Source organism: Hyaena hyaena, unplaced genomic scaffold (assembly GCF_003009895.1).
Source record: "Hyaena hyaena isolate Hyena2069 unplaced genomic scaffold, ASM300989v1 scaffold_738, whole genome shotgun sequence".
In the NCBI taxonomy this organism is placed as follows: domain Eukaryota; kingdom Metazoa; phylum Chordata; class Mammalia; order Carnivora; family Hyaenidae; genus Hyaena; species Hyaena hyaena.
The window spans coordinates 735,345-760,165 of NW_024081374.1; the positions used below are offsets into that span (position 1 = coordinate 735,345).

The 24,821-nt window shown below is 35.9% G+C and overlaps 1 protein-coding gene across 2 annotated transcripts in view; it reads left to right on the forward strand.

Annotated features, from left to right (window-relative positions):
* Positions 1 to 24,821, forward strand: part of GABRA2 (gamma-aminobutyric acid type A receptor subunit alpha2) — a 127,201-nt gene that overhangs the window by 67,616 nt on the left and 34,764 nt on the right. For both annotated transcript variants that reach the window (XM_039218183.1, XM_039218184.1), the window contains exons 5-8: positions 3,952 to 4,172; positions 7,044 to 7,126; positions 11,598 to 11,741; positions 13,037 to 13,189. In XM_039218183.1, the coding sequence (XP_039074114.1) occupies positions 3,952 to 4,172; positions 7,044 to 7,126; positions 11,598 to 11,741; positions 13,037 to 13,189 (601 nt within the window). The remainder of the gene's footprint in view (positions 1 to 3,951; positions 4,173 to 7,043; positions 7,127 to 11,597; positions 11,742 to 13,036; positions 13,190 to 24,821) is intronic.

The following is a 24,821-nucleotide window of genomic DNA, read 5'->3' on the forward strand; positions in this document are numbered from 1 at the left end:
TGTGTGTGTGTGTCTTCTTTTATGGTACATTTTTCTTAATTTTCTAGAATTTTTTTTCTTATTTATTTTCATCGTCATGAGATATCTATGTAAGTGGCTCCTTCATTCTCATCATTTTGTCACTGCTCAAAACAATATATCCTGGGAACATGTCTGATATATTAATAATCACATTATATGTAAATGGACTGAATTACAGTTAAAAGATAGAGATGATCAGATTCAACAACAAAAAATCTCCCAAGATGTTGTTAATAAATTGGAAATGGTGTCTTTAGAACATAGTTGTCTATCACAAATGCAGTAAAATTAAACATCAATGATAAAAATAAATAAATAAAAGAAGCCAACACATTTGGAAACATAAAAACGCTTCACATTGTCTCCTACATATAGAAAAAGGAAAATCATAATGGCAATTATAAAATGTCTTTGAATAATAATGAAAATACTATTAATCATGCTTATTAGATAGCTATAGCAATCATGGCTTTGGAATTGATGCTGGGATAGATAAACAATAGAAAAGAAGAGAAATCTCAGAAACATTTCCATACCTGTATGGCACTATATAAATGAGAGAAATGCCATTGCAGATCTATGGGGAAAAATGGACTAGTCAATAAATGAACTAGAAAGTTGTTTTTCCATTTGAAAACAAACAAACAAACAAACAATGTTGAATCTTTATCTCATGTGGTACATAATAATTCCAGGACCTAAATGTTAAACAGCAGAGCTTTTATCCTTAGAAGAAATGTACAGGGATATATTTATGACATTTGTATGCCTTTATAATCTTTAGTATAATTCTTACTGAGTAGTATATTTAATAAAATATTTATATAAAGAAATATAAATAATTTCTGTAACTCAATTAGAAAAAGATAACCTAAAAGGAAATTAACAAAATGAAATGAACAGACAGTACATAAAAGAGTAAACTAGAGTATTTAATAAAGATACACAAATGTGGTAAATTTCACTTATTAAAAGAGAAATCCAAATGATAGCACTATGAACCATTCACAAAAACTATAATAGCTAAAATGAAACATTCTATTTATACCATGTTGTACAAACAAGACCTCTAGGATTTCAACTTGAAAATATCTTGTTGAGGATCCACATACAACACATTCTAGTATTCCTACCCTTAAATTTACTCTAGAATAGTGGTGGCATACCATGGCCCATGGGCCAAATTCTGTCAGTTACTTATTTTTATATATAAAGACTTACTGGAATATAGCTGTTATAACTATACTGGAGTAACTGTTATATGTTACTCACTTAAATAATATTTGTGAGGACTTTCACACTACAATAGCAAAGTTGGGTGGTTCTTTTACCATATGGCCTGTAAAGCCTACAATGTTTACTAACTGGCCCCTTATGGAAAAGTTTGCTGACCTCTGGTTTAGAGTAATTCTTGGGCCTTTGTCCTAAAAGCATTATATAATAATGCTCATTACAGTATTGCTTTGCAATAGTGACAGATTGGAAATAGGAAAAAAAATAAGAACATAGAAACAGGATGAATATTGTGAAATATTCTTAAAAAGTAATGCTATGTAGCAATGAAAATGAGTCCAAGTACTAGATACAGTGCCATGAATGGATTTCAATAACATAACTAAAAAGTCAGTGTCAGGAAAGTATACACTGTATGATACCATTTATATAAATGTTAAAACTGTGATACGGAAACACATATATTTATGTAGTAAAGATATAATCACATGTAGGAGAATGATAAACACCAAATTCAAGATAATTCTTTCCTCAAAGAATCAGGGATTGTGATTGAGGAGGGATGAATGAGAAAGAAGGCTTCAATATTTATGATGACATTTCTGCTGGTGATGGTTACAAGATGTTTATGACCTTCTTTATACTCTTGCATATGTCTGAAGACAAGCTAAGATAATACACAAATGAAAGTCATGGTGCCTTCTGTGATGATTTGCAAGCTTGTTGGGAAGATTTGCAAGCTTGTTGGGAGGCCGAGGAACAAACATACAGTTGCAGTGTGGGATCTGAAAGTAATGGAAAGCTTTGGGAGTAATGACGATATACAGATAGCTGACTAGGTATTTTCCAGGTGTTTGAGGGACTGGGAACGTGGTTGTGAGTAGTTCCTGACTTGGGCAGGTAGGAAAGTTGGGTTAGGTGAGGAATGGTAAGAAGTGTGGATTGCTGGTTAGGATGGGGTGGGGGAGAAAGAGGCAGAGATCACTCTCTTTAGTTTGGTAGGCACACCTGGGACACTATGAATACTCGGGAACAAACAGTATTCTTGAAAACAGTTTTAAAAAAAACTCACCTGAAACTTACTGTTCATAGACCTTGCATATCTCCTATGTGTTAGATCTGCAGGAAATAATTGCTGTAGAAATAGCTTCTGAAACAGATAAAACCTATCATAATTTTGCAGAAGTGGAAAATCTGAGTTTGATGTTTATAAAAAGTTGTAATATGCATTCAGTTTGCCTGGACAAGTAAATGTCCTATGTATTCATGTTAGACTCAGATTAGATGGAACCGTGGTTGGAAGGAAACACACATAAAAACTTAAGATAGCAAAGACTCATCTCTTTATCTAGGTATTTCTTTAAAAAAATTGAGTTCTATCTCTATGGAATTAAACATTTTAAAAAGGACTAAACCACTGAGAGTGAGCATTGCCTCAACCATGAACTTTTCTCCCAGGGATCAGGGACAGAGCTCAGAGCCACTCATTTTCTGTTCCTAAGTCACGGCCTATGACTGATACTCTTCATCCATCCATTCAGTTTTTGAGAGTTCACTGGGAATCATTTACTTGATTAATGTTTCCACAAATGATTTGATATTTTCTAAGTAGATGGCCTTTTTAATCTGTCCTTTTTTACATGCATAATTGTAGTTGAGTGAAATTGCCAGTTGCTAAGGTGTTAATTTCAAATGTGATGACTGTGGCTTTGGGCTCAGAGGACAGTTTCTGATTTTCCATTCTCGGCTGTGTAATTGAACATTTCGGTGATCTATCATGTGAGTTTGCACAAACATACACTGACAAAAATTTTAACATCTAATAGATTGTCAGGATTGTCACAACTGTGAATTGTATCTCCTGTCAAAAATGTATGCATTTTATTCTGAGAGAGAGTGAGAGAGGAAGTCAGGGAGTAAAGAAAGGAATGTGAGAGAGGGCAAGAAAGAGATTGATTAAACTAACTTAAAGTGTTGGAGAATCATAAGAATTGATCACTAGCTGATCTGTATGAATATTTAAAAGTACATCTTAACCTCAGGGTGTTTATCTGCAAAATCCTTCTATTTTAAGCATTCCAGTTACATGTCAAGTATGTTTATTACAACTAATTTTATAAAATAAACCTTATTGAAATCATCATCCCCTAATACTTCTTCCTAGCAATATGCTATCTTACCATTTTTAAGATTAAAAAAGAAATGTGATATTTTATAGTTCCTTTGGCAACAGAGATGATGACTCAAACAGATTTGACAGTGTGTTTAATAGTTGTTTCTTTTTTCCTTTTTTTTTGGAGGGGGGGGACAAGAAAGCTACCAAGGAGGCCACCTGCTTTTTCTTGAGATAAATACTTAGAATAATCACCCAGACCTGCCCAAACATGCTCCCTGTCCAATGTTTGTAAACTATAGGATGCAGTAAAGCAGTTTAAAATGTTCAATTTAAAGAGGCCAGATAAAGTATATTTATTCTTTTCTTTTAATAATAATATGTAGCTAATTGTATAAACACACATGCTTATCCCATTGTTAAGTGGCAACATTTATTGATAAGGAAATGATCTTTCAAAACTTCTCTCAGTACAATGTTCCCTCTTTATAAACTATCGATATTATTATTTTTGTTGGAATTTTATAGTGTCTTTGTATCTGAAACATTTGTTATATTCAAAGGAGTTCTGTTTTATATTTCAGGAATATACAATTGATGTTTTCTTTCGACAAAAATGGAAAGATGAACGGTTAAAATTTAAAGGTCCAATGAACATTCTTCGACTTAACAATTTAATGGCTAGCAAAATCTGGACTCCTGATACCTTCTTTCATAACGGGAAAAAATCAGTAGCTCATAATATGACAATGCCGAATAAGCTTCTTCGAATCCAGGATGATGGGACTCTGTTGTACACAATGAGGTATGTTTTTAAGTTTGATATGTTACATTTAGGGGCACCTGGGTGGCCCAGTCTGTTGAGCCTCCAACTCTGGGTCAGGTCATGATCTCACGGTTGGTGGGTTGAGCCCCTCATCAGGCTCTGTACTGATGGCTCAGAGCCTGGAATCTGCTTCAGATTCTGTGTCTCATTCTCTCTCCCTTCCTCCCCTACTCATGCTCTCTCTCTCTCTCAAAAAATAAAATAAACATTAAAAAATTTAAATACTAAGAAATCCATGTATTAACAACCAGCCAACCTAGTCATCAAGTATTAACACAAGTTGAACATTTTTATAACAGATTATGGAAGTATTCATAGTATGCTTTGTAAATCCCTGGATATGAAAATAAGGTAAAATAGTATTTATGAGATTGATTCTCATCTTAGTGTTAAAGCTTAAACATTGCCTTAACTATTATGAATTGATTATTTTTGGGGCGCCTGGGTGGCTCAGTTGGTTAAGCATCAGACTTAATTTTGGCTCAGGTCATGATCTCATGGTTGTGAGATTGAGCCCTGGGTCAGACACTCATTGGACATGGAGCCTGCTTGAGATTCTCTTTCTCCCTCCCCTGCCCCTCCCTGTCATGCACCTAAACAAACAAACAAACAAAATTAAAAAAGAGGAAGAAGAGGATTTGATTATTTTTGGCCATTTCTTTTTGACACCACCTTGTAATTAAGTAGAATTTAAATATCATGATTTTTTTTTAATGTTTTTATTTATTTCTAGGAGAGAGAGAGAGAGAGAGAGAGAGAGACAGCGTGAGCAGGGGAGGGTCAGAGAGAGAGGAAATCACAGACTCTGAAACAGGCTCCAGGCTCTGAGCTGGCAGTCAGCACAGAGCCCGACGTGGGGCTCGAACCCACGAACCGCAAGATCATGACCCAAGCGAAAGTCGGACGCTTAACTGACTAAGCCACCCAGGTGCCCCTAAATATCATGATTTAAAATTTCCTTTAAAACAGCATGTAATTTTATTTTTAGTATTTTTCGTCAGATATGCCATCAAAATTTTAAGTGATTTTTTAAGGAAGGTTTTGCTTAATATTTTAGTCCTCCTTATAAAATTACTCTGAAGAAAAAAATACTTTTTTAAAGAGATAGTTTTTATTCAGTAAGGCTTACAAGTACCATAAGCATATATATTAAATAATCTGAATTTCCATTTTGTAAATCAAATAATATCATGTAGCATCAGTTTCATATGATTCAACCTTTCAAAAATCATGTAAAGAAATATATAGTTGTTGACTTTAGCAATTATTCCATTTAACTCCTCTCATGAATTAATCTTTTAAAATAAGTCACTTATATAACAAAACAATCACCAATCTAATGAAGTGGTGTGTAATCTAAAATTTAAATATTTAATAAAGGCTTTAAAGCATTGGTTAACTATCAGCATTAAACATAGATTAGTCATGGGGCACCTGGGTGCCTCAGTCAGTCAAGCATCTGACTCTTGATTTTGGCTCAGGTCATGATCTCATGGTTCATTATTTCGAGCCCTGGGTCAGGCTCCTTGCTGACAGTTCAGAGTCTGCTTAGGATTCTCTCTCTCTCTCTCTCTCTCTCTCTCTGTCTCTCTTTCTCTCTTTCTCCCTCTCTCTCTCTCCCTCTCTCTTTGCCCTTCCCCAACTTGCACTCTTTCCCAAAATAAATAAATAAACTTAACTAAGTAAATATAGATTAGTTGTATATTCGAGACATTTGAAGTTTTATTATTTCATATGAAATGTTAAGTGGCAAATTTCAGTTTGTGTAAGTTATTTAAGAAGTGACAATAATAGAGTCATCATCTTTAAAGAAGAAACTCTTGAGGACTCATTATTAAATGACCATTGCCTAAAATGGAGATGCTAGCTATTCTCTGCCCCTCTCTCTGAATTCTGCAATACAGATGCAGTATCCCTATTGACCCTACACTTTGATCATTCCTGTGGGTTAAGTCAATGACTGGAAATTTTGGCTTTAAACAAAATATTGGCAGAGAACACACAGAGTTTTGGAAAATATTGCATGGAGTTCCACTTAAATAATCTCTTAGAAGTATATAAGCTATAATTAAATTGTTGGCCACATTTTTTTGCTCATGTTAAGAGTCTTCTATAAATTTGATTTGATACCTTTTCTATCTACTTTACCTATGTGAGACGTGGAATAATTGATAACTTTCTTTATAACAAGGTTGCTATGATTACTCTTTAATGTTGGTCATATCACTCCAGAAAAAGTATTTGTTTAACAGTACATAACTTGTGTCCATAATTTAGCAGATAGCCTAATTTCAAAAAGATATTTTTAGGAGGCGCATCTATTTTTCTACTTCTACATTTGAATCCATGTACCTATATGTAGTATGTGATACTCATTTTACATATTTTTGAAGGGAGCTCCTTTGAGCCGATATTGAATTCTTGTGTCAGTTTTGCACTAAGGTTGCTGATGAGCTGATGGGTGAAAGTAGTGTTCTTTTCAAACTACAGATTATTTTCTCTTTTTTTCCTCTAGGATTTCAAATGTTAATAGTGAATGCTATTGTGCAAATAGCCCTTCAAAAATGCATATGTAATTTCTTTACTTCTTAACAAATCACAGAGTACAAATTGGTTAAAAATATTTGTAAAGAAATATTGTTATTTGAGCTTAGATTTTTGTATATGCTAATGTCTTCTGAAGGATCACCTAAATGTGAAAGATCAAAAACATTGAAAGATGAATTAGCCTAAAACAATGCTATAATGAAGATCCCACCTCATCGCTGATGCTGTTGTTCCCAGCAGTAAGGAGTGATTTGTCTTGACTTGCCAATTTACTTAAACAAAGAGTGAAATTTTCACTTTTAGGCTTACGGTTCAAGCTGAATGTCCAATGCACTTGGAGGATTTTCCTATGGATGCTCATTCATGTCCTCTGAAATTTGGCAGCTGTAAGTATGGGGATCAAAATACGTATTTTGGGTCTGTATAATCAAGGAGAGCTCGCTGCAGTGCTTCACTGTAGCATTTCTTCTAGAATTGTGGAATGCTTAATATTTACCCAAAAAGATATAGAAGTAAAAAACTTGCTGATTTCCCTCAAGGAACTAATTGGCTAGTCCTATAGTACTCTCAAGTATCATTATATTTGAATCATGGGTTTTAAATTATTACTTGCTTTCCTGCTGATGAAGACCATCATGTGTTTTTATACATGGGTAAAGGTAGTCTAGAAGCTCCTTGTCAAGGTCCAGGCCATGTTATTCACCTTTTTTTTTCCAAGTGCTAGCACATTAAAAATGCAAAATATATTTTTTTGTAACCAGGAATGAATTGTAAGGGATAGATTCTATTGTTTATTAAAGTTGTAATCAGCCTGTTGCAAATGGCAGGCCAGAAGCTGTATCTGTACAATTACCTTCCTACTTTTCAACTAAATGGAAGTGATTTTTTTTAATTTCCTAAAATAAATTTGAAGGAGATGATGTGGCTAAATTGCTACATGCAGGCGTCTTCTGTGTATATGAAATATTTCAGAAAACGTTCGGTGCATTTGACCATTCTTTAGGTCACTGAGGTTATATCTTGTATGTGAAGCAGAAGCATCCACTCTCCTGAAATAATTGGAAAGAGGGGAGGTTAAATCATCTCCCAAGGCCCACAAAGCATTTAGGGCAGGTTCAGGAAAAATTCATGGGCAGGGCTAATACACCTTCTCTCTTGTGTTAGCCTGTCCCATTACTTAACCTTGTCAGAAACCTCGCTCTTCCTGGTATCTTTGTCAACTCAGGGCACTTTTGATTTTTCATTCCCTTGAATAGAAATGAAGTTCCCTCACCTGGTTAAAAAGGTGTATGATTGAATAGGTGCCTTTATCCTACAGACTGTATCAAGTGAAAGAAAAGGGAAGATGATAGCTAATGTGAAGGCAAACTCCTTTAATTATTTTGATGACCTTGGTTTTGTGGAATGAGAAGTTCAATCTTGTTTGTTCTGTCAATTCCTACAAAAGGTGTCAGCTCTTAGTTTTCTTTGAGAAGGTCTTCTTTGTTTAACTACAAAGCCTTCCTTTATTGTCATGGAAACCATCACTTCAATACTGGCATTTTTTCCAAAATTATTTAAGATAGTCAATCATGTTATACAACATAAACATGGTGCTGAAAAAACTACAGCAGATGCAGCAGAGAAAACCTCATTTGCATTACATAAATGGCATTAAAGAGAAAATTGAAAAGCCTTGATACCAAGGAAAGGATTTATTCAAAATGCAGCAATGGCATAAGAAGGGAAGGAATTTTTCACTGGACAAGTCAGTGCCATTAAGGCACCGAATACAAATGACGTGATGTCTCCATTTTGAATATGAAATAAATATGCTTAAAAAATATTTTAAATGAAATTAAAAAATCCCTTGTAGTGAAGTAGTAGTGAAATATTACATGCTCGAGAACATGGCTTTCTGTATCTCAAAGTGGTACAGACAACACGTTTATTGTTAGGCATTCCCTAAGTAATTGCTTTTTCTTTCATTTTCTTCACGTTTGTTTTGACACTTTGAACAAAAGTTTGATTTGTATATTCTCTTACTGATCCTTGCCAATATTAGGTGCCTGATTCCTAAGTGTTAAAAGTATGCACGTTAGGCCTGGTATAAGAAGCCAACCCAAACCTTAAAATGTTGGCCCAACAGATTTTGGCAGAAGGAGCCATTTATTTATTCCTCTCTTGCTCACAAGCCTCCTTGTCTCCCCCAAAGTGATAGAATTTGTGGAAACTTATCGTTGTCCTCAAATTAAAGAAACATCTTTTGTATAAATTCACAATTTTGAATTCATTTTTGTTTTGCTTTATTTCTATTGCCTTACATCTTTATATATTTTCTTGCTGTTTAAAAGTTCCTCAATGGGAGTCTGGATATATTCTGTGCATTAGTCCAAAAGAAATTGTAAATCATCTTCTAGGATAAAAATTAATAATTAAAAATAACTTGAGGATTTTTTTTAGTTATCAAATAGTCAGAATCAAACCAATATATGTTTGATATTTAATGCAGAATTAAATGGGTTATTTAACAGAATTAAATTTGATTATTTAATGAAAGCCTAACTTAGAGATAGAATTTATAGTAAAATTTGTAAAGCAAGCTATCTTTCTCTCTTTTTACACTTTATTAAAAAAACACTGCTATGTTTCTCTGGTTTATCTGTGTGTTGGTGAGTCAGGAACGCTTTTCTGGTCTATCTTTCATAACTTCCTGCTTACTCTCTCCAGTCTCTAAATCTAAAAAACATATTCTTGTCTGACGAACGAAATGCTATCATTGCTTTTTCATAAAAGACATGAGAAGACTCAGTCATTTTCTTTAACATATTCTTGGACTTCTATGCAGATTTCCGTCTTCCATAAAAGGAAATAACATAATTAAAATATTATGAATTTAATGATTAATCTAGCAAGAATGAACTGAGAACTTTTTCTGGGCAGGCTCTGTGCCAGATGCAAGAGGTGTAGATACAAACAAGATAAGAGTCCCTGCCATTCGGTGTCTCATTAGTTTCTTAAAAGTGTCACTGCATATGTAGGGTTTTATTTTCTCTTATTGATGTTTAGATGTGACACATCAAAACTCAAAAGTAGAATCATTAATTACACTTAGGAAAACCATAATTTATTAATATTCACAACTGCTGATGTGTATTCATGGGGAAAACAAAACAAGTCACTTGATGATCTGTAAATGGATTGCTAGTTATCCACATTACTAACATCACTTATGTAATCATAACAGAATCATCAGTGATTAACTCATTGAAATTAATACACACTTAGACTTTAGAGTAACTAAAATTCATATGCAAACATAGAAATATATCTGCTATTAAATGTGTATACTCACACATTTAATCACATATAAAGATAAGCAGACATACACATATTTGTAGAATTCTATTTCAAATATTATTTCACGGAATATAATTATGGATATAGGTGAATATGTATACAATGAAAACAGTATTTCACTCAGATGAGCATTTAGTATTAACACTCAGAAATCAGGCAGCATTGTAGTATGCTACTAAAAGACCACACAGACAATAAGACACAAACTCATAAACATTGACTTTATTGTTACTAATGCTTAAGTGTGAATTTATTGGTGATCTTAGACCTTGGATCAAAGTAGGTAGCAGGCCCATCCCAGAACAATGTTATCAAACTAGAAAATGTGTAGATGGCAGGTAAATGAACTTTCCAGAGTCCCAGAGAGCTAGGCAAGGGATATTGCTGGAGACATCTAGTCCTTTCTCTCTTTTAATAGAGAATGTAACTGTGATGCTGAATTTTGCTCAAGAACCAAGAGTAACTAATGTTTCTAAAACATTCCCATGACCAAGTATACGTAGAAGTTCTTCAGAAGGTCAGCAGTATAGCAAGGACTGTCTGTTAATTCAGCTGCTGTAGAGACTGTCTTCATTGGAGGGGAGAGAGGGAGAGTGTCATACAGCCACAGGGGAAATGCCAGGCCAGAGAAAAGGTAAGACAGGATATGCTGCCTGCCCTCCAGCACCAGAATCATCTAACTTCTGCTAAGTTTTGCATCTCTGGCCAAATAAATCAGAAGTTTATACTTGGTCTGTATATGTTTTGTTTATTTCCAGTCCATAACTTAGCTGTGATGCTATGAAAGTGTAGTCCAGTGAGATCTGCGTGCATTGATTTTAAAATGAACATATTTTAAGGAATACATATAACTTGATGAAATTATGGGACTCCGATTTATTTTACACGTTCTGCAATAACTAGTATTCATTCCTCTAATGAAACACATTGTATCATGAAAGCAAAGTCATTTAGTTCTTAACCAGGGGAAGGTTTTGAAGAAAAACATAAAACTACAAAAATAGTCCTTAAAATAAATACAATGCAATTTATCAGTATTCTCATGTGGTAGTAAGTTACTTTTATGTCCAGAGAGTTCTATCATTTTGAATGATAAATGTTATTTCATAAATGATTGCTATTGATATTTCCAAAGAAGCCATTTAAATGGGTTTTGGGTATTTATAAGCTGTTTACTACAATGACTTCATCTACTAACCTTGGAATTGTGGAAGATATTTTAACGATATTAGGGCTCAGTGATTTTTGCAAGCTCCAAAGATAAATTTGCCATTCACATCTCAAAGTGGTTTCAATGAAAATACTCTGTGGTCATGATTTTCTCTCTTGATCTGCTTCACATTCTTCATATTGAAAGTTGTATTTTTCAAAGACATTTTTTGTACCCTACAAAATATTATCTATAAGTATCAAGTTTTATAATAAACAGTGATTCTATGCAATATCTAACCTTTGAAGCTTCACTTTGTTGATGGTTCTTACTAATGTGATTAATTTTATTTTTTTAATTTTCTACAGACGCGTATACAACCTCAGAGGTCACTTATATCTGGACTTACAATGCATCTGATTCAGTACAAGTTGCTCCTGATGGCTCCAGATTAAATCAGTATGATCTGCTGGGCCAGTCAATTGGGAAAGAGACAATTAAATCCAGTACAGGTTAGTAAAATGAACCTAAAAAGAAGCAAGCTTATTTTTTTTAATTTTTTCATGTTTATTTATTTTTGAGACTGAGAGATAGAGCATGAGTGGGGGAGCAGCAGAGGGTGAAGGAGACACAGAATCCAAAGCAGGCTCCAGGCTCTGAGTTGTTAGCACAGAGCCCAATGTGGGGCTTGAACTCACAAACCATGAGATAATGATCTGAGCCAAAGTCAGATGCTTAACTGACTTAGCCACCCAGGTGTCTTCCCCCACAAAAAAGCAAGTTTAAAATAAAATGGATGAGTTGAAGTCATTGGCAATATGTTAGTTTGCTTACAAACTTTTGTTCCTGGGGCCCAAGAACTAGTAGATTATAGGAGCTCTTTAGATATTTACAGTCTCAGACCTGACCTCTTACTAAGTCCAGATCTGCATTTTAACAAGATTCCAAGGAGATTCCAAGGAGGTGTGCATAAAGTGTAAGAAAGACTGGTCTAAAATATACTTCCAATTCACAGAACGTGTGTCTTTTCAGACAAGCCAATTTTACCTTCAAACAGTGTTACAATTTCCCTAGTTTTCTAATTCTTTTCCTCCTATTTTGGACAATTTATGACTATTCAACTCTTAATTTATGGATAATTACTATTGGCCTGGATGGGAAAGCTGATACCTTTTTTAAGAGCCACATTCATCTAAGACAAAGCAGCCATGTTGAACTAATGATTTTATATCTGGCAGATGTAACCTCAGAGAGCAGAAAAGAAGGTAGGTCTAAGGACTGGATAGAAATAATGACAGTAAATTAGAGTACACATACAACACTAAAACAATCAAAATAGGTGACAGGGTCAGAAGTGGGAAATTTGGGCCAAAAGACTGGGTCGATCTTGAAGATGTGACCAGAGACTGACACTTTAAAAAGCCAGCACGTTAGAACAGTCAAAGCAGAGACTAGAAATTGGTACCAGTGAGGATGAGGGACCTGAGCAAGTAAGATAATTCATGATCAGAGAGCATTTGTGAATCTTGTATCCCCTTGGTCAAGAGGCATGACCTGGAGAGAAAGATAAATGTCATACCTTAGACATATAGTACAAGTTTCTTGGTAATATTAAAATTCTCTTTTAAAAATCCTTGCTATGCTAAAGAGGCATTTAAAGGTTTATACTCTTCATGTCGTATATGTGATAAATTCTTTTTTTTTTTTTTTTAATCAGGGACTGTTCCTTCTCAAATCTGTTCCATTTCCAAAATGTTCAAACTATTGACTATTACAGTTCCTTAAGCTTCTTAAATTTTTCTTCTAGGTGAATATACCGTAATGACAGCTCATTTCCACTTGAAAAGAAAAATTGGGTATTTTGTGATTCAGACATATCTGCCTTGCATCATGACTGTCATTCTCTCCCAAGTGTCATTCTGGCTTAACAGAGAATCTGTGCCTGCTAGAACTGTGTTCGGTGAGTGAATAACTACATACTTTCTTGTACAGCACATTATGTTTCGTAGCATACTTTCAAAAGCATTCTCTCTGTTGATACTCACACCAGTAATTTGTGGTGTGTGGAGCTGGGCATATTGGCTTCTTTTAGAGATGAGGAAGCTGAGGCTCAGGATGTTAAATACAGACTCAGTGCCACCTCGTTAATAAGAGATATAAACACTACTCATATTTTATGGAAATATATTCAGTCTTCTTTCTGTTTTGTTCTTTTCATTTTGCGTTTCATCATTTGTTTCCATGTTGGCATAAAGAGAATATTCTTAGAAGCTTTGATTTGGAATATAACAGTACCATATTTCTGGGCATTCTGTGTTTATTTCTGTTTTGTTCTCTGTTTAGATGGACACAAATGATCTTTGTATTTCATGTTAGAGAGAGAAAGGGAAGAGGAGAAAGAGGAGGAGACCCCTCATTCACTTCCGCTAGTGTGTTTAATAACAAAGTTAATTTTCTTGATTTTACCCATACAGGGGAATTACTGCTTTTTGGATGAATTGGAGTAGGCTGAGCACATTTTGTGCAAAGTAGATTACCTTTGTGTGTTTGTCCCTCTCATTGATTTATCGTTTTATTGAGAATACACTCTGTTGGATAATGTACCAGGCCTTAGAGCTCACATACATACAAAATACATTCCCTGCATTCAACTAGTTCAGTATAGCAGAGGGCAACAGAATAAGCAGAAGAGATAATAGCAATACAAGATTAAGACATTATAAAAGAGATATATAAAAGTTGTTATTACAAGAGAACAGCAAGGATCCTCCCCCAAAGAACTGGTTAAGTGGTTTAGTTTACATCTGAGCTAAGTCTTGAAGGATGAGTGGGAGTTTCCCAGACAGATGAGAGTGGGTAAGAATCCTACCTGAAAGGATAAACTGTGCAGTAACATCAAAGGATGAAAGCACATCACATAGTGTGTTCAGTGACAGTGAACTGCTTCAGTGTTAGTTTAGATACATACAGATAGAAGTATTGTTTGAGCTCTAGACGACAAAGGCCTTGCAACCCAGGCTACAACAAGGTATCTCTATCTTATAGCCTACAGCAGCCCATTTTAGTATTTTGAAGACATGTAAAACTTTTAGAACAATGGCTGACATTTAATACATGCTATATAACATTAGCTATTCTTACCAGTGCACAGAAATCAGTTTGATTTTCAACACCAGCAGTGAATAATTCAAAAGGAAATGTAAGAAAATGATTCTGTTTACAATGGCATCTAAATGAATAAAATACCTGGGAATAAATTAACCAAGTAGGTGAAGGACTTGTCCACTGAAAACTACAAAACTTTGCTGAGAGAAATTAAAGAATACCTAATTAAATGGAAAGACCTCCCATGTTCATGGTTCGGAAGACAATACTGTTAAAATGGGAGTAATCCCCAAAGTGGTATATATTCAATTCAATACCTGTCAAAAGTCCAACAGCCTTCTTTTATAAAAATGGCAAAGGCCAATCCTCAAATTCATATGGAATTACAAGTCTCCAAGTAACCCAAATAGTATTGAAAAGGAAAAACAAAGTTGATGACTTCACATTTCCCAGTGTCAAAATAGTACAAAGAAAGCTACATTAATCCAAACAGCGTGGTAGGGGCATAAGGATGGACACAGAAAGCAATAGAATAAAATCAAGACAGAAACACACTCAAACATTCAGGGTGAATTGAGTGTCTTAAGACCAGTCTAGGGACTTTCAGCAAGGGTGCCGGCAGCTAAGAGACCACCACATACAAAGAAATGAAGCTGGACTCCTGCCTCTCTCCAGATGGAGCAATGAACTCAAATGCAGATAAAACTTTAATATAAAATCTAAAACCATAAAGCTATTAGAAGAAAACATATGGTAAATCTTTACGCCCTAGACCTAGCAATGGATTCTTAGATTGGACACCAAAAGCATGAGTGACAAAGAAAAAATAAATGGGATTTCACTAAATTTGGAAACTTTTGTTCCTCAAAGAACATTATCAAGAATGTGAAAAGACAACTTACATGTGGGAGACAATATTTTCAGAACATATATCTGATAAGGATTTAATATCCTGAATTAATAAAGAACTCTTAAAACTCAAAAATAAAAAGAAACAAAAAAACAAGCAGATTTTAAAAATGGGCAAAGAACTTGAATAGACCCTTTTTTTTCCTAAAAAAAAGTATACAGATGGCAAACAAGAATATGAAATACTGTGAAACAACATTTGACATTAAAGACTTACAAGTCAAAACCACAATAAAGTGCATTTTACATACATTGGGATGGCAATAATATAATAATGATATAAAACAAAACAAAAACACAAGAAATAAGTGTTGGTGATGTTTCGGAGAAATAGAAACCCTTATACATTGTTGGTGGGAATGTAAATGATGCAAACTCAGTGGACAGGAGCTTGGCACTTCCTTAAAAAGTTCAACATAGAATTTTTCCTATATGACCCAGGGTTCCACCTTGAGGTATATACCTAAGATTAGTGAAAACATATGTTCCCATAGAGACTTGTACGCAAATGTTTATAGCAGCATCGTTTGTAATAACCAAAGGCTAGAAACAAAGCAGATTTCCTCCAGCTGATAAATGGATAGCCAAAATGTGCCTTATACTTACCATGGGATATTATTCACCCATAAAAGTGACTAAATGCTGATAGCATGCTACCACATGGGGGAACTTCAGAAACACCATGCTAAGTGAAAGAAGGTGGTCACAAAAAGTCATTGTATGATTCCTTTCATAAGAGTTATCCAGAATAGGCAAATCCATAGAGACAGTGTCTAGTGGTTGCCAGTATATGGAAGGGCAGGGAAAATGGGGAGTTATTCCTTAAAAGGAACAAGATGTTCTTATTGGGTAATGAAAGTGTTTGAAACTAGAGAGAGGTGGTGGTTGGCAGAACATTGTGAATGCATAAATGCTACTGAATTGTATACTTTAAAATGGTTATATATGTATATGTGTGTGAATTTCACCTCAGTAAAATAATTTTTAAAAGTCAAAGATTGGGAAAAAAAACCCAGCAAGGAATAAGCACATCAAAGATTTCCCAGGATTTAGACTCAGAAGTATCTACTCAGATACCTATTTCGAAAATTGCAAATTTTTGAGTCAAAAAGAAAAAAAAATGATGTGGCAAAAAATAAGAGAAAACTTCCATTCAGATGGTTTAAGCCGTAAAGGTGCATGATTTTCGGAACACAATACAGAAGAAAAGTTTCAGGAAAGAATTACATAATTATTACTGAATTCCAGAAAGATCTAAACTTGTATGTAAATATATAATAGGTCAGATAAAATAAAATAAGAAAGTATTTGTTTAATAGAGGTTGTGAGGAAAGTAAATTGAGGCAAAGAAAGATTTCATAGCATAAATCACACAGATGTGTATTTTAAAAGAGGCTAATAGGACTCTACTTAAATATACAGGAGAGATATATAGATGAATAAATATTTAACTTTTAATCAATGGAATGTGTTAGTGTCAAGGCTGCTAGGTTGGACTGTAGCAAATGTACAAAAGCTTTCAAAGACTGGTTATAAAACGTAACAAGTTAAAATTAAGAATCCAGGCCATATCTGAATGTGTACGTTTTATGTGAATTATTTACAATACAGATGCAAGGATCCATCCAGAAGTCAGATGTTCATATCAATTAAAACCGTTAGGTGATAAGAACATTTTTAGTATTATCTCTACAAGTTATTCGGTGTAGAGTTTTGTAATAAATATAATTCTGTGTGCGTGTATGTGTTAGGTGTGTGTGCACAAGTAAAAGATAAACAAAAATCTTATGTCTTGCCTCAGTAGAACTTGAAAGCTGCCCAGCCATCCTACTCCACACCTTCATTCCATCTTTCACTGTTTTCTGCCTCTTTCTGTATCTGAACATCATCATCTGACTGATACACAGCAGTTACCTAAGCCAAATTCCTAACCTCTTCAAATTTCTCTCTCTGAATTCGTATGTCGGGTTTATAAGCTAGTGAGAGATCATTAAATCATCTGCCCTCCTCATGATTGTAAGGCTTTCTGTGATGGATAACCCACTCAGGTTAAAAACTATTACAGTTAAGAAATGAATATGCCCTGAGAGACAGATGTCAAATTTTTCAACCTTTGAGATGTGGCTTCATGCTATGAATAGAATAAGAACAGAGCCTGGAGCCTCCTTTGGATCTGTGTATCCTTCTCTTTCTGCCCCTCCCCCACTCATTCTCTCTCTCTCTCTCTCTCTCTCTTTCTCTCTCTCCTCTCTCTCTCTCTCTCCCCCTTTCTCTCTCTAAAAAATAAATAAGCATTAAAAAAATAAAAGATAAAAAAGAAAACAGAGCAAACAAGATGGTAGGCATAGGAGAAGAAATTACAATATGCACCCCATGATATTAGAAACTTTGTTCCATTATACTGGACTTTATTGATTCAGTTTTTTGTCTATTGCATTTATTTTGTGGCTGTAAAGTCAGCTTGATATTTTTCAAATATATTTTTTCAAAGGGACTACCCATGCATCTTGGGATGATAAGAGCCTTTTTTGATTTTCTCTGAGTGTTCATGCCCAATTCATTCAACACCAACAAAATACTTATTGAGCATGTATTTATCAGCACTGTTCTAGATGTTTGGGGGGAAGTACCTGAATAAAAATAAAACACAGCTCCCTTCATGATGAGGTAACTGCCCTCTGTTGCCAATGGAATAAGAAATCACTTGGGTAATTTTAACCTTATAACTCAGTCTTTGTGCTTTCAAGGCTCCTATGAGTAGACAGTGCATTTGCAATATACCAACGTCATTTTGTGTTTGTATAAACATATCTCTACATTTCTTTATTTTGTGAAATTGTGGCCCTGGTCCTTTTAGTTGCTTAACATCCTTCAGAACTTTATATAAATGAGAAATAATCATAACAAATTTGTCAATTGTTATCTTTATATTTGAATTCAAACCATTTTTCAGATTTATTGATAAGTGTACACATATATCACTAAGTTTATATAAAAATTTATATACGAGCATATGAATAAGATTATATATAAGAAATATGTATTGGAATTTTTGTCTTAATATTATATTCAGCATGGAATAGAGGGTTTTATCTATTAAAAACTAAAAATCCAATAGCAAACATCAGTTAGGGTGTAAGTTTGTCAGGCAAAAGAGTGCAGGGAGGTCAAATGCTTTCTATTTCATGCATCATTCACAGCAAATACAAGGGCCTTAGCTGCTTGTCTTATGTGATGAATTGGGGAATAATTAAAGCTCCAAAAGGGATGTATTTGGATTGCTCATTTTTCTTCTTAGTTCTACAGATATCCATGATTCAATTTGACTGCATTTGCCAGGGAATCCAAAATATAGTGGCTGAATATATGAGGGGCTTTTTGTTATCCATATAAAAGAAGTCCACAAGTAGATGGTCCAAGACTAGTATGGCCACACTATAGGCATCAAGGACTCAATTTTCTTGCTCTTTCTTCTTTGATATCCTTAGCATGGAGTTTTGCTTCGTGGGCCAGAAAGGCTGTTGGTGCTACAGCCATCCCATTCATATCCAGAAAATAGGAAGAAATAAGTAAAAAGGGAAAAAGACCTGTCATAAGGTTTCCCAGAAGTTCCTCCCAATAATCTCTACTTACATATATTAGCCCAACTTGGTCTCATAACTGAGAGTCTGAGAAATAGCCATGAGGAACAAATTCAGTGCTCAAATATTATACTCTGACTAAATATTAGATTGGTAGCTAGTAGTTTCTGCTACCATAAGAAAAAAATAGTTGTTTTCTCTAAAGCCCATAAAATTATTAAGAGCACATATTCTGGAACCATAGTATCTTGGGTCAAAATCTGGTTCTGCTACTATCAATTTAGGTCACTTCTGGCAAGTTTATTTTTTTAAACCACCTTGCATTTTAGTTTCACCCCTCTGTAAAATTGTGATTATAATATCTCCCTCATAACATAGTTTAGGGAATAAACACACAAATATACACACTCATACACACATGGAACACTTAGAACAGTTCAGGCACATAGTAAGTGCTATGTGGTTATTTGCATTATTATTACTATTTATTATCTACTAATTAATTCTTCCCTTCTTACCAGGATATACATAAAGGATGGTCAGATCTTGCTTTAGGTTTAATAGCAGTAATCACTTCCCAAGTGGCATATTTCAGGAGTTATGAACTCTGTAAACCTCTGAGGAAGACAGATCTGGGCAAGAATCCAGCTTCTCTGACATCATATCATCAGTGTTTGGTTTGTCTGAAGGGAATTTCAGAATCTTTTATATTCTTTTATTTAAGTGTAGTATGCCAGTGTGTATTCAATTTTAGTCAAGACTCTTTTAATTACAGTGACATGAAACACACATCAAGCTGGCTTATACCCCCTAGTTAACTTCATTCATAATTAACCATGAGCTTGTATAGGTGTAGACAAGAAACACATCTTAGATGTGCTTTCCATCTCAGAGTCCCATAACTGAGTCTCATTGGTTGAACACAGTTCACATTCTTGTCTTGATGCATTATCATGGTCAGGCACACAATTATTAGCAAGACTTGGGTCACAGGCCACCCCTTGAGCCAGTGGGTATTGTCAGATTCACTCTGCAAATGGAGAAGGAGTAGTTCCTATAGGAAAGAAGAATTGTGAGCTATTAGAAGGAAGTAATTCCTCACGCTTCCTCACACTGCTCTTTGTATAACATTTATATCTCACTTAGCTCTGTGATGATGACCTTGACTTCTACTTCACTGAGAAAACGGAAGCAATTGGAAAGAACCTGTCTATAATCCCACAGCCTCATCTATTCAAGAATGCGCCTCCACTCACAAACTCTGCTTGACTATGTTTCTATATAATGCTGAACCTTTCACCAGTGCACTAGAACTCATCCCTTCTTTTTTTTTCTTTTACAAATAGTTTATTAAGTTGGTTTCCATATAACACCCAGTGCTCATCCTCACAAGTGCCCTCCTCCATGCCCATCACCTCCCCTCGCCCCCCACACCCATCAGTCCTCAGTTTGTTCTCATCATTCAAGAGTCTCATGGTTTGCCTCTTTCCCTCTCCCCCACTATTTCCCCTTTCTTCTCCCCCACTATCCTCCGTTAAGTTCCTCCTAATCCTCCTATACGTGGAAACATATGGTATATGTCCTTCTCTGTCTGACTTATTTCGCTCAGCATAACACCCTCAAGGTCCATCCATGTTGCTACACATGGCCAGATTTCATTCTTTCTCATTGCCATGTAGTATTCCATCGTATAGATAAACCACATCTTAATCTATTCGTCTGTTGATGACATTTAGGCTCTTTCCATGTTTTGGCTATTGTTGAGAGTGCTGCTATGAATATTGGGGTCCATGTGCCCCTAGGCATCAGCACTCCTATATCCCTTGGGTAAATTCTTAGCAGTGCTATTGCTGGGTCATAGAGGAGTTCTATTGTTAATTTTTTGAGGAACTGCCACACTGTTTTCCAGAAGGGTTGCACCAGTTTACATTCCCACCAACAGTATAGGAGGGTGCCCGTTTCTCCACATCCTTGCCAGCATCTAGAGTCCTCTGATTTGCTCATTTTAGCCACTCTGACCGGTGTGAGGTGGTATCTCAGTGTGGTTTTGATTTGCATTTCCCTGATGAGGAGGAATGCTGAGCATCATTTCATGTGTCTGTTGGCCATCTGGATGTCCTCTTTGGGGAGCAAAGGAAACCATCCACAAAACTAATAGGCAACCGACGGAATGGGAAAAGATAGTTGCAAATGACATACCAGATAAAGGGTCAGTATCCAAAATCTATAAGGAACTCACCAAACTCCACCTCTGAAAAACAATCCAGTGAAGAAATGGGCAGAAGATATGAACAGACACTTCTTCCTGATCTGTAAACCAGCTGCTGGGATCATCGGCTGCTAAAGATCCTCTGTAGCCCCTTCCTCTGGAGAATCACCTTTGGGCAAAAGCAAGTCCTTAGAATTCATCCCTTCTCAGCTGCTTCAAGGACATTATTCCAACAATACCTCCCCATTCTCGCTAATGGCAGCGGTGAACTGATCCTTTCTCAACAGAAATACAAATACGGTGTTATATACCTCATCTTCAAACCAAATTCCCATGACTCTACTAACCCACTATCTGCCACCTCATTTTACTTCTCTCCTTTTCAGTAGTTTTACTTGGAAGAGTTATGTTTATTTAAATGTCCTCAATTTTTATTCTCCCACGATCTCTCAGACCCACTCAACTTAAGCTTTTGTCTCCATTGTTCCACCAAAACTACCGCTGACAAAATCCTCATCATTGCTAAATCCAGTGGCCAGTTCTCAGATCAATTTACTTGATCTAACAGCCTTTGAAAGGGTACTTTCTCCCCACTAAATGAGAAGGCATTTGTTGGAAACGATTTCTTCATTTGGTTTCCAAGATAGCTGCATGGTCTTGAGATATCCCTTACTTTTCATGTCTTCCAAGTCTCCTTTGCTTCACACTCTTTCCCAGACCACTTAGATATCAGAGGACTCCAGAGCTCAATATTTAGCCATTCTCTTCTCTATATTTCCTACTTTGGGTGAACTCATCCTTTATCATGGAATGCTGCAATTTTCATGGAAAAGTTACCAAATTTATATTTTCTGTTCAGACCTCCTCCCTCCAATTGTCTTCCTTATATCTCCACTTGGATTTCTAGTATACATCTCAAATTCACTATGCACAAAACTGAACTTTCATTCCTCCCCTCCTTAAAACCTGTAACCTTGTTTATACCCTAGACTCAACCACCATCATTTCTCTCCTTGATCACTGAATGTCTTAATCTGCTTGGGATGCCACAACATATTGCCACAGACTGGGAGGCTTAAACAACAGAAACTTATTTTCTCATGTTGGGAACCAGTCTGAGCCCACTAGTCGAGAAAACTCCTGGTGAAGTTAAAGCAAGTTGCACGGTCTCTTGCCATCAGATGGCAACTGATATCCACCCCCACTCAATTATTTCTGCTTGAGCACTGGCCCCCAAGGTACCTTGTCAATTGGTACTGGGAGTGACTTGTCCCCTTATTCTGGTCCTGGTATGATGATTGCACCTTGTGAAGGAACTTATTGTGGGAACTTCTTTTTTTGATTATGGAAAAAGACATCGTGTCTCCAGCAGGTCCTGTTTCCTTCTATACTTCCCTTGAGCTATAAACAGGCTAATGACCCTTACTCATAAAAGATTGACCTTTACATGTACAATTTTGTTTCTACCATTGCATTAGTCCAAGAGGCTCATACAGCTCAACATGTAAATTAGCTACCCAGAAATGTCTCTCATGCCCTAGCTATTCAAAATATCATAAAACTAGACACAAAGGTAAATGCACTCAAGGAGGCTATTCTATGTATTGGAAATGAGCTAAACTCTTTAAAGGTATGGTTGGCTCTCCGGTGCCATAAAGAATATAACTGGACAATTAAGTCTTGCCTGGAGACAAAGAGCCTAACTTAGAGAGAAGGAACAGATAAGAGCAGAACATAAGTTACTGCATATAACTTTTCTAACTGGGGATGTATAGCAGTCCCTTCCCTGAGGCCTATATTCCACAAACACCTTCTCTTACCCTGGCAGCTGTGATGGGGATGGATAAGAGTATCTACAACTTAACCTATTACTTAATCTTAGTGTTATCAAAATGAATACATTATCTTGCCCACTATAATTGGGGCAGTTCTGCAAGAATACTTCTGTAAAACCTGTTTCTGTACATTTTCCAAAACATCTTATCACAGAGAACTATCTGTTGTAAAAATTCCATTTTCTGATGCCATGTTAATGTTTGACCCATAAACAAAGACACCAAAACTGACAGGACAGAGATGCCTGCCTGGTGATCAGAAAGAATCTTGGGGTTCTCTCACTCTCTCTCGCTGACACCGTCCATCCTTTAGGGACCCCTGGACCTGGCCAGAGCTGGACTCTGGCATGCTCACAATTCTAGAAGCTAAATATCCATGATCAAGGCCCAGCAGGGTTGGCTTCTGGTGAGAGCTTTCTTCCTGGCTTACAGATGGCTACCTTCTCATATGTCCTCACCCGGCCTTCACATGGGGCTGAGGGGGGAGGAGAGAAAAACAGGGAGGACACAAATCCTATTGAATCAGAACCCTATCCTTATGACCTCAATTAATATTATTTACTTCCTTAGAGACTCCATCTCTAAATACAGCCACACTAAGCATTGAGGCTTCAACATACGAACTTTGGAAGAATGTAAACATTTAATCCATAACACTGCACTAGACTTTTTATTGTTTCTTGCTTCCACTCTTGTGGGACTTTGTTCCCAACATGGTAGCCAGAGGGACACTTTAGAAACGTAAGTCAGATCATGTCACACCTGTTCTCTAAACCCATTGGCTCACCAATGTACTCAGTGAAAATGAAAAGCCCGTCATAAGTCAGCAAGTCTTAATGCAGTATGGACTTCTTTCACCTCCAAGCTCTAGTTCTGCTACCCTTCTTATTTCTTATCCTTCCCCTGACATCCACACTGGGCTCCTCCTTATTCCATAAACATGCCAGTCATTCACTTATGAGCTTTGTCTCTCTTACTTCCCAGACCACTCTTACCGCAGATACCTGTGTGCTTCATTCCTTCAATTTCCTTTGGGCTTTTCTAGACTGTCATTTTCTCAAAGAGAACTACCTAGCAGTCTAACTTAACTTTGTAAACTACTTCCCAAAACTGTTTCTGTTCTCCAGTCTACTCTAATTTTTCCTCCATTGCACATATCATCTTTTAGTATGTTATAGAAAAATATTTTTTATAGAATTTGACTCCCCCTCTAGAATTTAAATTTCAGGAGTGCAGTTACTATTTTTGCCTCTTTCTAAATGGATAGAAAGTAAGTTGAACTGAGACAATACGTAAATGCAAACTGCTTTTAAATAGATAGACGATAGATTTAGGTAGACAGATACGCATTTTTATTTGTGAGTTCAAAAAGAAGAAGGCAAAACTAAAATCATATAAACTAAAAAGTAGTTTCTTAATTCTTTAAATTTGGAAGTGAGAGGGCTACTTCCAAAAGAAGGTTGAATGGCTATTGGGAAAACAATTAATAAAAATTATCCATTGCAATTGGTCAGCTAATTGTGTTTAGAAGGAATACAGTACAGAGGGCTGCAGTCACTCTGACACTAACTAAGATCAGGGGTTCCCAAGACTAGCCTCAGCTTTGATAACACACTAGAGCTTACAAAATACACTGAATGCTGTCATGTGCTTGGTTATGGTTTATTCCAGGGAAGAGGTACAGACTAAAATCAACCAGAGGAAGAAGCGCATAGAGTGTGGGCAAAGTTCAGATGCAGAGCTCCCCTTGTCCTTTCCATGTGGAGCCATGGACAGCACTGCTTTCCTCACATTGATATGTGACCATACATATAAACATTGCCCATCAGGAAGGCTCACCTACACTTTGGTGTCCAGAGTCTTTGCTGGGGCTCTGTCACATGGGTGACTGGTCTTGTGGCTGATCTCAGCTTCCACTTGCTTGGAAGGACAAGCTAATGTGGTATAATAAAA